Genomic DNA, 16677 nt, shown 5'->3' with positions numbered 1-16677 from the left:
TAAAAAAATCTAGTGAAATATGATTTTATTGTTGTTTGCCTATTTTTGAATTTGCATTCTTGTTAGAGCTCATCTCTCATATTTTTTACTGTTATCTTTCCAAATCGCATCTAAAAATTGTGAATATCCATAGATGCAATAATTGTTTCTTTAGTAACTGGTTTTAAAGATAACGTAATATCTTCTTCGACTTCATCATTACCATGAAAGATAGTAGTAGCAATTTCTTCTAAACTCTAAACTTCTAACATTTATCATTTTTACTTAGATAATCTAGTAAACAATTGACATTCATCCTATTACGATAACTAAGATTATAAATTCAAAAAATCTTTAAAAGTGTGAATGATAACAAAAGTATCTTATTTTGTAATATAAAATTTCTAAAATTATGAAAATAAGAAAATCTCTTCATAAATTAAAACCTCTATAAATTAATAAAATTTCATGGTCCCGACCTTATTAATTTATAGAGGTTTTACTGTACTAGTATTTTTGCATTACTTTTTGCTCAAAAATACTTGTTGGAAAGATTTTGTATTTAATGCAATTGACTTTAATATTAGTTACCAAAAATTTTAAAATTAATCATAAGTAAGATTTTTGAAAAAAGGATTTCTGTCTACCTCATTTAAACATAAATATATGATTCTCTTTCATTTTATTTGAATTTATATTTAAATTATCATGAATTATTCTATAATACATTTAGTTAATAAAAATTGTGAATTTTTTCTTACATATGATGTAAAAAAAAAAAATTTAAACGGACATATATTACTCAATAGATGAATAAAAAAATACGGGTACAATATCCCACATCATCTAAAAAACTAGGGAATAGTTCAGATTCATACTATAAAAGAGACCAAAATGATTAAGAATACAAATGAGTAGAAAGCTTAATTTATCAGGCATTCAAACTTTAAAACTTTTATTTGGTTTATTCCGGTTCATGGAATGCTATAAATATCAGGCATTCAAACTTAAAAAACTATTATAAGTATTTAAAACTTTTATAAAATTAAATATTATAAATATTTATATTTTATAAAACATATAAATATTAAAAATATTTATCTTTTTAGAAAGTTAAACTTTATAATATATTAATACAATTTAAAAGCTTATGAAATTTCAAATATTATAAATATTTAAACTTTATAAGAAGTTTAAATATTATAAATATTTCAACTTTTAAAAAAGTTAGAAGACCTTTAAAATATTAATAATATATTTAAACTATTACAAAACTTCAAATATGAGAAATACTCAACCGTTTTAAGAATTCTAAGTATTATAAATATTTAAACTTTATAAGAAGAGCCAATCTTATAAAATGTAAATGGTTATAATCTTAATAAATAACATATCAACTCAATCTAATATTTATAATACAAAAAAATAAATATTAAAAATTAAGATGATATAATGCAAGTTAAAATATCTTGGGACGGGGTTATATAGCGAGACGGGTTTTGTCGATATTTATATAAATTGAAAAAATCATTAATTTGGTGTTACACGGGTAAAACATCATTTCATTATTTTGTTAACACTATTGGTATCAGAGAATAGATATATCTAATTAAATTGATTAAATAAATATTATGTAAAAAATAAATTATATTACGGTATTATATAGTTTAAACTATAAAATTAACAATTATTATATAATTATTTAACCAATAAATACAACTTATAATTTAAATATTTTAATTATAAATAATTTGTCTCGCGGTGTACTGCGGGTCCTAATCTAGTAATAATAATAATTCGATGTTTTATTTGATTGAACACGAATATCACCCTAGATCATACTGATTTAAACGTATTCCTTGGTTTAGTTCCGTTGAACTATTTCCTAACATTACATGTTATCAATACACTCATTTAAAGCAAATCAATTTTTTCACTAAATATATTAAAATATTCAAATTTAAAATATTTTATTTATATTCAAATACTCAAGGTATGTAATAATATTCAAACTAGGTAACAATCCGCTCTATGTGCGAGAAAAATCTATACAGAGAAAATTAGTGTTATGAGTAAAATTATTTTCAAGGATGTAAATTTTTTTTGTGTATAAACAAAATTTATAACCCGTGAAAATATGTTTAGATCAAACTACTATGTATCAACTAAATATATAATCCACTTTTCTTCGATCTATATAAGATTTTTTTTTTGGTTTATTATTTTTTTTTTGTGTAAGAATATGTTTTACACGTGAAATATTATACCAATAGTTTTAAATAAGTCAATTGCCTATTATTGTGATAATTTTATTTTGAAAAATTTAAATATGTGAATAGTTATCAGTTTTTTTAATAGGTGAATAAATTCGGGTTTTGAAAATATTTTAGATCTAATAATGTTATATTTTAATAATTAAGTATGTAAAAAAATGATTAAAATAAATTTTAAAATTAAAATATTTGATTTTTAATTAATTGAAAAGGAATATTCCTTAATCATTCAATAGCAATTATGTGTAAATATCTATAAAAATGAGAGCAATAAATTCATTGGTGTCTCGAGCTCTCTAACGATGACACATCAACATTTTCTTGAGAATGCTTCTATTAATATAGTAGGTTTTAACACGCGGTACACCGCGGGGAAATATATATATATATATATATATTCATATTAAATTTTTATAATTTATAATTTAGTATTTCAATTATATTATTAGGTATTTTGGTGTTATATCTATATATATAACATTTTTTTTTTTACGGTTTTTATCGAGTATTAAAGTTATGTGATTAAACTTTTGGTCGTCCTAGATCTAACCCGTAAAACATATATAATTTAGTAAAAAAATTATTGTTGTTTATTGAGTGCAACTAAACAATTAGAAGGTATCAAATGATATTAATATTTCTATTTAACTAATCATAGATCAGACTAATTTCAATTCTAACCCGTTTAAACATTTGATCGGTGAGCTCTTAAAATAAATGTTATTTTGTATTGGTGCGCTTTAAATAGTTATACGAATATATGATACAGAGAAATACTTTGAAAATCGGTTGTATCATTTAAATTTAAGAGATTATAACATCTCTAAAGATAATTTTAGAGATTTTATGGGTTAAAACTTTAATGGTTAGAGTTGTTTTTGGAAAACGCGACATGTATAGATGTTGTTAAGATTTTATGGCAAGAAACGTAATAAATGTTGGTCAATTTTAGAAGTTTTAGTAATTGAGTTTCTGTGAAATGTTATTTTTGAAGGGTTAATATTGTAAATAAAAATTTACATAAGCAAAACTAAAAAGGCATAACACAAAATGTACTTCAAAAATATTAATATAGATAGAGGATTTTAACAAAAATTACATATTATAATTGATATGGTTTGGTTTATGTGATAAACCGAGCAAATCTAATTTCTGCAATTATTGATTTTATTTCTTTTCTGATTCATTACTTTGATTGTATTGAAAAAAAAAACAATGTTTTCTTTGATTAAACACGAATATCACCGTAGATCATACTGATTTAAACGTGTTCCTTGGTTCAGCTTCGTTGAACCATTTCCCAACATTTTATTTTTTGATTAAGTTAATTGCTCCAACTCTCATTCCTGCTAAATAGTGTCATCAGGTCACTTAACAAAACTTTTCTTGTTAGCTTCAGTTCAAATCAAATGATGCAAGAATGAGAACTTTTAAATATCTCACCATCTGAGTTTATACTTGGTACATATGGAGAAGGCAGGTCTTGAAATTGCCAGATTTTTCGAATATGGAAACCGACAATAGCTATCAAAGTCAGTAAAATGTATCATTACCTTAACTTGTTAATGTAAAAATTCGGTAATTATGGAAAGTTTATGGATTCTCCCTTGTCTACAAAAGATTTAACGATGCCTATTGTACAAAGAAAAATACTTTTCACTTCTAGGGTGAACCTTTGAATCCATTCCCTCCCCTCTCAACCAATCAGAATATTCTATCTAATATTTTATTTAAAAAATAAATCAAAATTAAATTAAAAGGCAAAACAAATTAAAGAAACCAATTCTGTATACTTTTAATTAAGGAAAATTAAATATTGGCTTGATTTAGATTTTTAAAATTATAACAAAATTATGTGTCGGTTTGGTTTTAAAATAAGGTGATTAGAGTTTAGATTTTACAATGAAAACAATTATGTGTCTGTTTGAGTTTACAAATGAAGTGTTAGGATTTAGATTTTACAATGAACGAAATTATATATCGTTTTGGGTTTACAATGAGGTGGTTAGGGTTTAGATTTTTTCAATTAGAACGAAATTATATGTCGGTTTGGGTTTACCAAATGAGGTAGTTAGAGTTTAGATTTTACAGTTAGAACAAAATTATATGTCGGTTTGGGTTTACAAATAAGATGGTTAGACTTTAGATATTTTACAACTCCTAACCATGTTAGGTTTACAAATAACATGGTTAGAGTTTAGATTTTATAATTAGAATGAAATTACATATCGGTTTAAGTTTATAAATGAGATGATTTAAAGTTTTTAATTTTATAATAATGAATACTCCCAGATTTTATTTCTTTATTTTATAAGAGATGAATGAAGAGAGTTTGTACAAGAACAATATTCTTAATACTTTTAGTTTCCAATGAAAACAGGTGTAAACGAAGTGGCGTATAACAGCGAAAAAGGGCTCATGACAGTCAGAGGTGACGTAGAACCTACGGCTCTGGTTCGTAAACTTAATAAATGTGGCAAAAAAAACAGAGCTCTTCTCGGTTAAGTACCAGATTGAAGATGATGATCTAAAGAGCGACGATGAAGATGGCACTTTTTAATTAATTTTCGTTTGTTGTTTGAATATGTAACTAATAAGAAGCTGACAAATGTTAAAATAAAAGATTTCTGGTTAGGAGACCACCATTGTGGATGGTCTAATCAATTTAGACTAAGAGTTGTTATAGTGTAAGAGTAGGTAGCATAACATTGCTTGTAGAAGTAGTGAGTCAAGTACCTAGAATTATGGTCTAGTGGAAAGTCATGATTAGAGACTATATAAGTGAGTGTAGTGCAGCAAGTGGAGAGAATCACTGTGTGTGTTGTGTTTGTAACAAAGTATCCTTGTGATCCGAAATATTAATGTAGAAGATTTAAAAAAAAATTTCTCTCTTACTAGTAGTTTATTAATTTGTGTTCTTACGAGTGATGTGCTTCTGTTATCAAGAGAGAATAAAAACAGAGCACAAAGGAGAAACTAGAGGAGATATGGTGAGCCTCTGAGTGAAACAGAGGAGAAACATGAAAATGCAACAGGGAATCGCAAAGGTATCTTTTTATTTATTTTTATTTTGGGGGTCTTCTTTGCAAAGACAGGATCAATACTAGGTCATTGCTTGCCACTTGCCAGAATCTTCCACAGCAAGTAAAGAGTTGTGTTCAATACTAAAATCACCAGAAATAAGACTAGAAAAGAACACTTGAAAATATAAGCAACGCTAAACATTCACATGTCAGCAAATGCAAATCATGAGTCCTACTAAAGTTTGTCAAGCTCTTAAATCAAGATCCTACTATAACAAAAAAAAAAAAATCAAGATCCTTAGAGAAAAGGATACATAAAACAGATCATAGAGAGGCAATACTTTCGACGTGTTGGGGTGAGATGGAGACGTAACATTGCCCTGTGATTCTGTAACGGCGCCTAAACTCTTCATCGTCAGCAATTCCTAGTAGCCAAACTCTTCTCATGTCTTTTCTATCAACATTGTAGTAAAAAATGTAGTATGGTTGAACATCATTTGAGAGTCGTTTTGGTGCGAAAATGATTTCACCAGCTTTGTTAGTGCCCGGGGAAGTGATATTCCTACCCATCCCCAAAGAGAAAGGAAGCTCAAATGTTTGCTTGGACCAATCATGTGTCGTCACATCTTCTAGTATCCATAAATCAAAACTACGGAAATCAGCATGAGGATGTCTTGCAACGGAAGCTAGCTTGGCTTTGTATTCTATGAGAATAGATTCACCCTCCCAGCAAACAACAGCCATAGGCGCTTTGATAAAGCTCAGCCTCTCATATCTAACATCAAAACACACAATCACCGGACTTTTGGTTCGGGTTGGGGTCCAAGCAGCATAATACACGAACCCATTGATACATTTTGATTTGGTAACAGTGAAATGAGGCGGGCTGGTAAACCTATTGCGTGTCCATGAAGATTCTCCTCCTCCAAGTGTTAAAACCTCGTACACTAGAGAATCATGAGGCTGATGAGGATAAGACACCATGGTCAATGCTTTGAATTGATCTCCAACAGGATCGTATCCCCAGGATGTGCGTGCCCCGGCACATGGTAGGGTAGTGAATTTGTTGGTGCTGGGGTTACAGACAATGAACGGAAAACTGCTAATACACCCGATTAAGCCATGGACAGATTGACAGGAGGAGGCGTTAGACAAGTACACTGAAGGTATTGTCATATGGAAAGTGGTTGCCAAAGAAGAAGATTTCTCATCCTCGTAGGAAGACGAGAAGACGAAGTGACGAACAAACGCCAGTCATTAACCATGGCTTGTGAACCGCAGCAGAAAGTGATTGAAAAGACATAGCGTAGTAAGAATTGACGAACCTTTGGTTTCGGATGATGGAAGACCACGTCTTTGACACGCATAGAAACTTCATAAGAGACTTGGCAGGCAATCTAGTGAGTATAGCCTCCTCTAGGTCAAGAGGGATGGGATTTGCCTCAATACGTTGTCTCTTCTCGCGTTTCATGGCGCCTAGCCGCCTACCAAAAAACAAACTGTAGATTCGACTCGGCAAAGGAAGTTCTGAGCAGAGGAGTTATGTCAAAAGGGAGTTTTTTTTTTTTTTTTTTGATGAGTAATGAGTTTATACTTAAGATCTGGGGAGCAAACCTTTCATTGTTGTTTTCTTATGTTGTATTATACTGGTTCTTTAATAATACCCTTTATAATAAAACGGAAGTACACAATATTGAAGTACACAACATTGTTTTGTTTTGTAGACTATATAATTTTAATAAGTTGGTTACAAATAGGTTATAAATTAATTTGTTACAGTTAAATAGTGGATACAACCATAATTGTTTCCAAAAATTTTAAAGGGGATATTCCAAATTGATAGATTAAATGGTTACCAAAAATCTTAAAGAAAATATTTTAAATTGATAGATTAATTGATTACAAGATAAATAGTGGGTGCAACCAAAATAATTTATTTTTGGAAGCACATTGTTTTCAAAAATCTTAAAGAGAATATTCCAAATTTATTTTCGGCAGATTTTATTGCTAGACTACATTGTTAACAAACTTATTAAAGATAATAAAAATATATTATAAAGCATAAAAAAGAATAAAATCTTGGTAATTCATCACACTTAATCGTGATTTGTTATAGCACAGATCAATAAAATGTCACTATAATATAAAAAAAATCAAAAAAAGATTTCTTGCTAGAGCACCGTTTTAAATTTCAAAAAATATGATCTCTCAGATTAAATTAAAGTTTGGAATAATGTTGTTTGGTAGGATTTCTCGGTTAAGATGATTTTAACAAACATATGTTACATATTTGATCATAAAATTAATATGCAGTATACTATGGGTTAAGTCATAGAATTAACAATTAAAATACATTATATAATTTTAAACACTAAACAAATAAAATAAAATTAACAAATAAAAATTTAAATTTTTTTATCACAACTTAATATGTGGTATAGATTTTACAAAATAGATATTATTTTCATAAGTCATATTCATCATATGATTTCATGGCATAATCTCCTATTAAAAAACAAAAACTTAGAAAAAAAATCATATATACGATATTTTCAATAAAAATTACAATATAAACAAAAAGAATTTTAATCTGTGCTATAGCACGGATCATATTCTAGTACAACTTTAAGAGAGAAAACAAAAACAAATAAAACTAGGTTAAATCCCAGCCGTTTGGGAGGGTTCAATTCCTTTTTTTCTTTCCTGTTCATGATAAATCTTCAAAGATTACGTGGATTATTTTCACCCGATCGATGTGAATATTATTAGGTAGTCAAACATAATTTTATTTATGATGTCCAACCTAATTCTCATGTCAAATCCATTTGGGCTTGGTTTACGGTCTAATATTGTTGTTTAATGTTTTCACTTTTCATTGATAAATTTTATACAATATTAGTCTATAGATCAAATACTAGCAAATCTAAATATAGTTGATGTGACTTGTTTATGATCAAAGACTAGCAAAACTAAATAGTTGATGTGACTTGTTTATGTACAGTTGAAGACTATTTGGTCTAATGTGCTTTCTCCAAAGTCTAATGGCATATAAACCTTAAAGAGTAATACTAAAGATGCGTGCGTGAGAGTTGTATTCCAACTCTTGTCGTCTGATAGTACAAAATATCTTGAAAATACGAATATTATGCCACTAATGTAATACTAATATGTTTGAATCAAAAATAGAGGGGGAGAGAGGTGAATTAAATAGCTTTGTGTAAGTCTCTCTCACCGACGCTTCTTTCCTTCTCCATGTCTTGATCGTCTTGGAGCTTCGTCTTCTTCTTCACTTTCACTCTCTTCGTTTCTTAAACTGTTCCGACCTCGAACTGCTCCATGTCATGTGAATGTGATGCATCCTGATTTTGTTGATCCGTCCCCACTCCTGTCTCCTCGCTTCTCTCAGGTGTTGGTTGGGCCAGGACGTGCTGATGATGTTGCTGGTGGATAATACATCGTTGTTGTTCCCGGATCAGATATGATACTCTCATCTTTTTGCCAATCATCTTTCCCGATTAAGCCACTTTGCTAATTCTCCGGCTCTCGTTCCTGCTAAATAGTGTCATCAGGTCACTTAACAAAACTTTTCTTGTTAGCTTCAGTTCAAAACAAATGATGCAAGAATGAGAACTTTTAAATATCTCACATCTGAGTTTGAATTGACTTGGTACATATGGATGGAGAAGGCAGGTCTTGAAATTGCCAGATTTTTCGAATATGGAAACCGACAATAGCTATCAAAGTCAATAAAATGTATCATTACCTTAACTTGTTATTGTAAAAATTCGGTAATTATGGAAAGTTTATGGATTCTCCCTTTGTATATAAAATATTTAACGATGCCTATTAATACAAATCTTCTTTTTCTCCATTGAGTTTCAGTTTAGGGTTTCTTCTTCTTCTTCTTTTCACCAAGCTTCCTTCACAATGGCGGACCCAAACCAATCCGTCCGGGTACTTCTTCCTCTCTCTCTCAATCTCTCAATCTATCTATCTATCTATCTATCTATCACTCTCTCTCTCTCTTTAGTTGCTAATTAATGATTTAGCTGTGTAAATCTTGCAGACTTGCATACTAAAAGTCGATCTAAAGTGTTGCACCGGTTGCCAAAAAAAAGCAGGCATCAAGTTGAAGAGTATCTCTGGTAATAAGAAAAAGTCCAACTTACTTTTGAAGTGCTTCTTGACTCATATATATAAGTCTTATAACATGAGATAATTCTTAGTACTTAGTTTTCAATGAAAACAGGTGTAAACGAAGTGGAGTACAACAGCAAAAAAGGACTCATGACAGTCACAGGTAACGTTGAACCTATGGCTCTGGTTCGTAAACTTAATAAATGTGGCAAGAAAACAGAGCTCTTCTCAGTTAAGTACCAGATTGAAGATGATGATCTAAAGAGCGACGATGAAGATGGCACTTCTTCTTCTTCTTCTTCTTCTTCTTCTGACTCTGCTAGTTCATGTTATGATCCTAAACCCATGGAAAGTGAATTGCTAGAGAAGATGAAGCAGAAGAATAAGAGAGGGCTACGAAAAAAACTTTCTTTTCTATTCTGTTTGACCAGTAAATCAAAGGTTGTACAGCCTTTACCGATGCGAAACCGAAACTGGCATGTCCCATCAAAGTTTCAGAATGGTCCATCGCAGTTGTGGCCTCCGCAACCGTTGATGCCCTATTCACAAGTGATGCAACCACAACAACCACAAGTTCCAAAGAAGCAGTGAAGGTACCAGAGAAGGTCTAGCTTGAGTTCAGGGCTTTACTCAACCGGGTCTCTTTTAACTATACTATTTTGTGTTAGGAGACATTCACAAGATAATATCAGTATTTAACATTTTCTTCCTTTTTAATAAAAGATAATTTATGAGAGTATTGGGACCAATGTGCGGACACTTTATAATAGATAAACAATGTGACACTGTCTGCTAACAAGTCGAACCAGGCAGTGCCGGCTTAAACATATTAGATGTCTCTAGGCAAACTAAAAAAAATGCCCCTTAACCTATAGAAAAACTTATTGATTTTTTTTAGATCTCTTTGGTTCATATAATTTTTTTTTTGTGTCATTTTCTAGCTTATAAACTTTTTTTTTTTGCGCCTCTTTCTAGCTTACAAAGTTTTTTGTGTGCCTCTTTAACTTACAAATTTTTTTTTTGTGCTCCTTTTTAGCTTACAAAGTTTTTTTTTGTGTATTTTTTAGATTATAATTTTTTTTTTGCCCCTTTCTAGCTTACAAAGTTTTTTTTTCCTGTACCTTTTTAACTTACAAATTTTTTTTTGTACTCCTTTTCTTATATACGTATATGCAGTCGCACTGCCCGCCCTCCTAGTCAACCAGGTCAAAATGCCGAAATACGTACGTTTCATAAATGCTTTTTCTTTGTCGTCGTAATACGAACGAGTGGTAGTGCATATGTGATGCCAACAAAAAAAATTTCTACTCTCTAGACTCTAGTCATCGAAGACCCTAAAAAGGTAAAATAAGAACTATATTTGTCTGCATATTATATAAATCTTTTGTTGATGATATGTACATGAATATGAAGGAGACATGTGCTTACGTATTGAGAGTGAACTTAGCAGAGATCCCAACAAGTATTTGTAAAGATTCTACTATCAAATAAGTCCTGATCAGAGAGTGAACTTAAAAAAAACACCACTCAGCTGCGTCTATACTCTAGGGAAGAATGTTTTGATTGCAAAACGTAAAATGTTCCAATTAATCTAACAATTAAAAGAAAAACAGAACAAAAAGAAGAATAAGACATTTATAATTTTTGAGCAAGGATTCTGTACCCATCATAAAAATTAATCACTATAGAGTAGACTATGGGTTTAGAAAAAATAAATTTGAGCAAATCCCATAGTATCAAACCAATTAGTTTGGTACATAAAAATCAACACAAATATGTTGAGTAGGAAAAAACAAAGAGGGTCATATCCGTGAATTAAAAATGTTTACAAAAACCTAATATTTTCAACATGTTCTGGTGATATATAGACGTTACATACATCTTTTCCAATTCCATAACAGTGCCTAAAACTTTCATCATCAGCAATTCCTTCAAGCCTAACTCTTCTAATGTTGCTTGTTTCTACATGGTAGTAGAAAATGTAGAAGGGTTGAAGATGGTAGCGTGACAAGATTTTTGGGGCTAGAATGATCTCCCCAACCTTGTTAGTGCCTGGAAAAGACAACTGAAAACCCCCAACATAATCCCACAGAGAAAATGGAATCTCACATGTTTGTTTTGACCATTCGTGTTTCTCCATGTCTTCTAACACCCACAAATCAAAACTATGGAAACAAGCCAAAGGGTATCTTACGATGGAAGCTAATTTCCCTTTGTATTCCATCAAAATTGAATCATTCCACCATCCTACGACATCCCTAGGTGCTTTGATAAAATTTATCTTCTCTGATCTAACATCAAAACAAACGATCACTGGATTCATATTTACTTTTGGAGTCCAACCACCATAATACACAACCCCGTTGATGCATACTTTCATAGTTAGAGGGGAATAAGGTGGAACATTGTTGTTACCTCTGATTTGCCTCCATGAATATTTTTTTTTATCACCTTTTAGAGTTAGCACCAAGTGCTCTACACTATCATTATTAGGTATGCGAGAAGAAATGAGTGACAAAGCTTTGAACTGATCATCCACCGGATCGTACCCTAAACATTTGCCTCTCATATCAGGAGCGCGGCGTGAGGGTAAGCTTGGTAAGACAATGACTTGTCTGGTGCTAGGGTTACATACCATGAACCCACCTACAAGTGAACAGCCTATGAAGCCACGGACGGAAACACACCTTGACGCAGGGTTGCTACAAACGCTTAAACATGGTATTGTCATATGGTGATTGGTTACTAAAAAAGAAGATTCATGTCCCTCGTGTGAAGACGAGAAGAAGAACAAGCGCTTCTCCTCACGCTTGGCGAATATACCGTTGGTGAAAGCGACTATAAACCGTGGTCGTGTCGAGGAGATTGAGTAGAAGGAATCGATGAACACTTGGCTACGGATAATGGAAGACCACGACTTAGAAACGGATTTGAACTTCATAAGAGACTTGGCTGGCAACCTGGTGAGAATCTCCACTGTTAGATCAAGAGGGATATGATCTATCTCCTTGCGTTGTTTCATGATGACGGCTGCCCTAGAATCTTCTACTTGTTTTGTTTTGTAAATTGTAAAGAAGAGATCAGAGGGAAAATTATAAAGACACAACATAAGTAACTCCACTTGCTCTCTGTTTCACCAGATATCTCAGCTTAATAGGCTTTACTTGGTCCAAGCCCAAACCGAGTGGGAAGCCCAAACCGTCATATCTCTTGTAGCTTGCTTGTGATTCAGGCTTTCTCTTCACATCATCACTGTTGCCATAGTTCTGCTCGGATTAGGTTGCAAACTCAAATCCATGCACTTAGGATTAGGGTTGCAGAACACTGAGAAACTTCAATGACTAACATTTATGTAGTTCTTAAATCTTCTACCTCAATAATTACTCTTTTCCGGGATCTGATTTTTACTCTGTACTACTCACTACACGATAACCTAACCTTATTGATAGAGAAGGCTTTTATGTTTAGGAAAGACCTATTACTTGGAAGAAGAAAAAAAAAACTCACTAATGCAATCTCATATAGCTCCATAGAGAAACAATAGAAATGATACACATACAGAATTTTGAAAAACAAAACTCGAGTTTCAGAGAATCTTGAAAGAATAGTTTCGGGTACCTAAAAAAAAAGAGATATACCAGACTGATACTCCGGAACAGGTCATCCAGTGAGAAATTAGCAAAGCTCGTGAGAATCTTTAAAGGAATACTGAGATCATGGTGCATCAGTCTCCATGTTGTCCACAGATAGAAGTTCTTGGAAGTAATGCATCATTTCCTGTAACGCATCATTGTCTTCAGCTGCATCTGATATCGCATTGTCCACCGGTTCTTCCATAATTTCTTCAATGTCCCTCATTGGCTGATCTTCAGCTACACCATCACCAAAGGTGCCCATAAGAGGTTGAGATTCATCAAACGGTTGAGCTAGAGTCGAATCATCTCCAGGGTTATAAACCATGTGACTCACAACCACAAGAGATTGTTGAGAAGGGAGGCGGTATTCGTACTGATGCCATCCACAGTGCCTGTTTTGCTTGTCTATGAAAATCATCTTTTTGCTTTTCCCCGATCGTCTGACCTTCCTCAAGAATCGCAGTGCTCTTTCTGTGCACCCATCTCCCGTTTTTGTTCCCTGTGCCCACAGTTCGCTTAATCTTGTTCGCTGATCCTTTGCATTTCCTTGTTACGAAGTACCAGTATTCTCCTTGGTGAAAGTAGTCGTTCGGATTGTGGTCGAGCAAATCAGGATGCTTTTCATACACGTCTAGGTCTTCGATGAGACAGCTATCAATCCTAGCATCGTTGATCTCCGGTTCTAGAAATTCTCTCATCACCTCATTGTCTTTGGGACAGAATCGAACACATTTTGGTAAAACAAGTTCGGCGGCCATAGCTGAAAACAAAAAAAAAATCAATGTAAAAATCAACAATGACATTATTTTGGTATACCATACAAACTTTCACCGTGAAAGTTTCACGGAGTCTTGATTAAAGAAAAAAAAAAAACAAAACTTGCAGCAAAACAGAGAAATACTTAAGACTTCGCCTAATACTCAACACAGTTTCAAAGAATCTTGAAAGAAGTAAACCTTAAAACAAGAATACCTCTGGCTCTACGAAATAGTTTGCTGAGACTGTGCTATTGAAACGGAAGCGACGAAGACTCGAGAGGCCAAGGACAAAGACTATCGGCTAAAGCAGTATCGCCGTAAAGTGAGGAGTTAAGCGACGGAGATTGTTGAAAGAGAGACGTTGAAGAAAGAATGATGTTGTAAGTGAGGGGAATTAACGCCGCCGTTGGAAGAAGATACGTCGTCGAGTAGCGCCGCCGTTGGCAAGAAGATACGTCGTTGGAGTGCGAAAACCCGAATTGTTCGACGACGGCGGATATGATTCTGTTGCGTGCTGTGACGGAGGAGATGCGGCGCAAGATACTCCGGTGGCGGAGTTAAGGAGAAGAAGAAGAGATGATCATCGGAGAATCAACTCGGTGGTGAAGTTGTAACAGAGAGAAGTGAATCGATCTTGGAGTCTGTTAAAAGTTCGTTACGAGCTACAGTAACTCAATTATATATATATACCTGCTTAAATCATGATGGGTCGTATCGGTTTGGTTAAAGCAAACCGGTCAAACATATATATATATATATTGATTAACTGAAAAGCTTCCTTCAAATACATATATTTTTTTCCTATTCTTTTGGTTCGATACTAAATTGGTTCAGAAATAATTAAGAATATGAATGAGATCAATACCGGGATTTAAGACTTTATTTGTTTTACTACCCGAGTACAAAGATGTTGAAAACAAATTATTAGTTTTTTGGGTGGGATTTTTATCATCACCTTGCTATTAGTTTTTTTTTACTTATTGAGTTGAGTGAATTATTATGATAACAATGCATTACTTTTTTTTGAGATGATGTTTTCGAAATTGGATCGGAAGCCGAATAATTAGTGTTTGGGTCACGGTTCAATATGGTCTGATTGAATCGAACCCGGTGAAACTGTCTAAATACGTTTCATAAGTGCTTTTTCTTTGTCGTAATACGAACGAGTAGTAGTGCTAGCTAGTACATGTGTGATGCGGAAAAAAAAAAATATGTCTACTCTCTAGATAGACTCTAGTCTCTAGTCACCGAAGACCCTAAAAAGGTAAAATGACAACCATATTTGTCTGCGCATATTATATTAATCTTTTGTTGATGATAAAATTGTGATTAGAGCAAAGAAATACCAATACCATTCGTGTTTCTCCATGTCTACCCACAAATCAAAAGTATGAAAAATTGAAAACAAGCAAAAGGGTACCACAATGGAGCTAACTTTTTTTTTTTTTTTTGTAAAACTGTGAATTTTCATTACTGAAACTCAATTGTAATGCTTACAATAGCTTGAAAAAACAATAGATATCCTGTGTTACAAAAAAAATAAAAAAACAGAGGATATCAGCCCACAACAAACATGAAAAGCAGAGTATGGGACTCTGGTTTTCCTAGACATACTTCAACCAGTCTTGCATCAATTGCTTGAAGTTTTTCCTGTGTCTCTTGGCCAAAATAGCATCGCGTATTAGACGGTCTAGAAGCCTGAACAGAATGTGAGGAGGAGTTGCTACGTTGGTGTGCAGGCGTGCATTTCGCTCTGACCAGATGGCGTAGATGGTAGCCTGAGCCACCAGCCTTCTGAGAGTCAAATTGGACGTTAAGTCAGATAAGTCCAACCAACAGTTAAACGCGCTCCAGGTTTGAAAGACAAACGGTCTGTAGCCTAGTCGCCTAGTTACTTCCAGCCAAAGGTCTTCGCTTAACTCACAGGACAAGAACAAATGATCTCGAGTTTCGGCCTGAGAACCACAAACGCAACAGGTTTCCTCAACTTGCATACCCCAACTTACCAGTCGCGCTCTTGTTGGAAGGCGATTTAGTTGTGTGATCCACATCGTAAAAGCATGTCTGGGGACTGATCCTTTGTACCACACTTGTTTGGTCCAAACTGGTGGGGCTTGCCGAGGCCTCATTACCTCCCAGGTTTTCCTCGCACTAAAGCGATCCAGTGACTCTTCCCCAGTTGACCACAGATAGATATCAGGAACAGGGCATGAAGAGGGAATGCGCTGTGTCGTGAGATAGGTATGCAGGAGTTCAGCTTGCGGCGACCTGGCGAGTCTGAGAGACCAACCTGTGTCTGAGCACGCTTGGGCTACCGTTGCTTGTAGGGGTATACCCGTTTGTCGAGGACCTGAGGTACCCAAGTGGTTGATGAGCGGACCAAACGGGGACCAAAAATCATACCAGAAACTTGCCCTCTGTCCATTACCCACCTCACAACGCAGAAAGAGTGCAGCAAGTGGTCGCAAGTGGAGGATGGTTTTCCATGTCCACGAGTACTGCTTTTTCTCATCAATCTGCCATCAAAATCGAAGCGTTCCACCATCCTACGACGTCCCTAGGTGCTTTGATAAAATTTATCTTCTCTGATTTGACATCAAAACAAACGATCTCTGAATACGAAGGATACATGTGCTTACGTACGCTCGTCGTAACATAAAAAGATAAAAGAGGAAGGTTAAATGCTTGTAGGAGATGTTTACTGTTTATTATTAACATAAATCACATCAAAATAGTTAATATATATATAAAACAACCACAAACTCGTCACAAATGTATTCATATATAAGTCATAACTATATCTCTTATAGTACTATAGGAGAACTCAAAACGAAAGAGGACGTATGATTCGAACTTAAAAGGCAAGTACGTA

At 33.4% G+C, this 16677-nt stretch overlaps 2 protein-coding genes and 1 pseudogene across 2 annotated transcripts; 1 reads left to right on the top strand and 2 right to left on the bottom strand.

Moving 5' to 3' along the window:
• Positions 1-5599: 5599 nt before the first annotated feature.
• On the bottom strand, positions 5600-8781 carry LOC104759567 (F-box protein At1g30790 pseudogene; annotated as a pseudogene).
• Positions 8782-9202: 421 nt separating this feature from the next.
• LOC104759566 (uncharacterized) lies at positions 9203-10003 on the top strand. Its single transcript, XM_010482473.2, has 3 exons — positions 9203-9229; positions 9342-9420; positions 9525-10003. Exons 1-3 carry the CDS (start codon positions 9203-9205, stop codon positions 10001-10003), a joined length of 585 nt encoding a protein of 194 aa, XP_010480775.2.
• Positions 10004-11237: 1234 nt separating this feature from the next.
• LOC104759565 (F-box protein At1g30790-like) lies at positions 11238-12434 on the bottom strand. Its single transcript, XM_010482472.2, has one exon. The coding sequence runs from the start codon at positions 12432-12434 to the stop codon at positions 11238-11240; it is 1197 nt and encodes a 398-aa protein (XP_010480774.1).
• Between the last annotated feature and the right edge of the window lie 4243 nt (positions 12435-16677).

The sequence above is a fragment of the Camelina sativa genome, chromosome 17 (assembly GCF_030686135.1).
Source record: "Camelina sativa cultivar CO46 ecotype springtype chromosome 17, ASM3068613v1".
Taxonomy (NCBI): Eukaryota; Viridiplantae; Streptophyta; class Magnoliopsida; order Brassicales; family Brassicaceae; genus Camelina; species Camelina sativa.
This window is presented reverse-complemented; position numbering and strand designations above follow the sequence as displayed.

Bases quoted from the DNA above. Each gene is read 5' to 3' on its own strand.
- LOC104759566 (XM_010482473.2), top strand. From the start codon at position 9,203: ATGGCGGACCCAAACCAATCCGTCCGG. The intron at 9,230-9,341 runs GTACTTCTTCCT...TAAATCTTGCAG, and splicing joins ACCCAAACCAATCCGTCCGG to ACTTGCATACTAAAAGTCGA. The intron at 9,421-9,524 runs GTAATAAGAAAA...CAATGAAAACAG, and splicing joins CAAGTTGAAGAGTATCTCTG to GTGTAAACGAAGTGGAGTAC.
- LOC104759565 (XM_010482472.2), bottom strand. From the start codon at position 12,434: ATGAAACAACGCAAGGAGATAGATCATATCCCTCTTGATCTAACAGTG.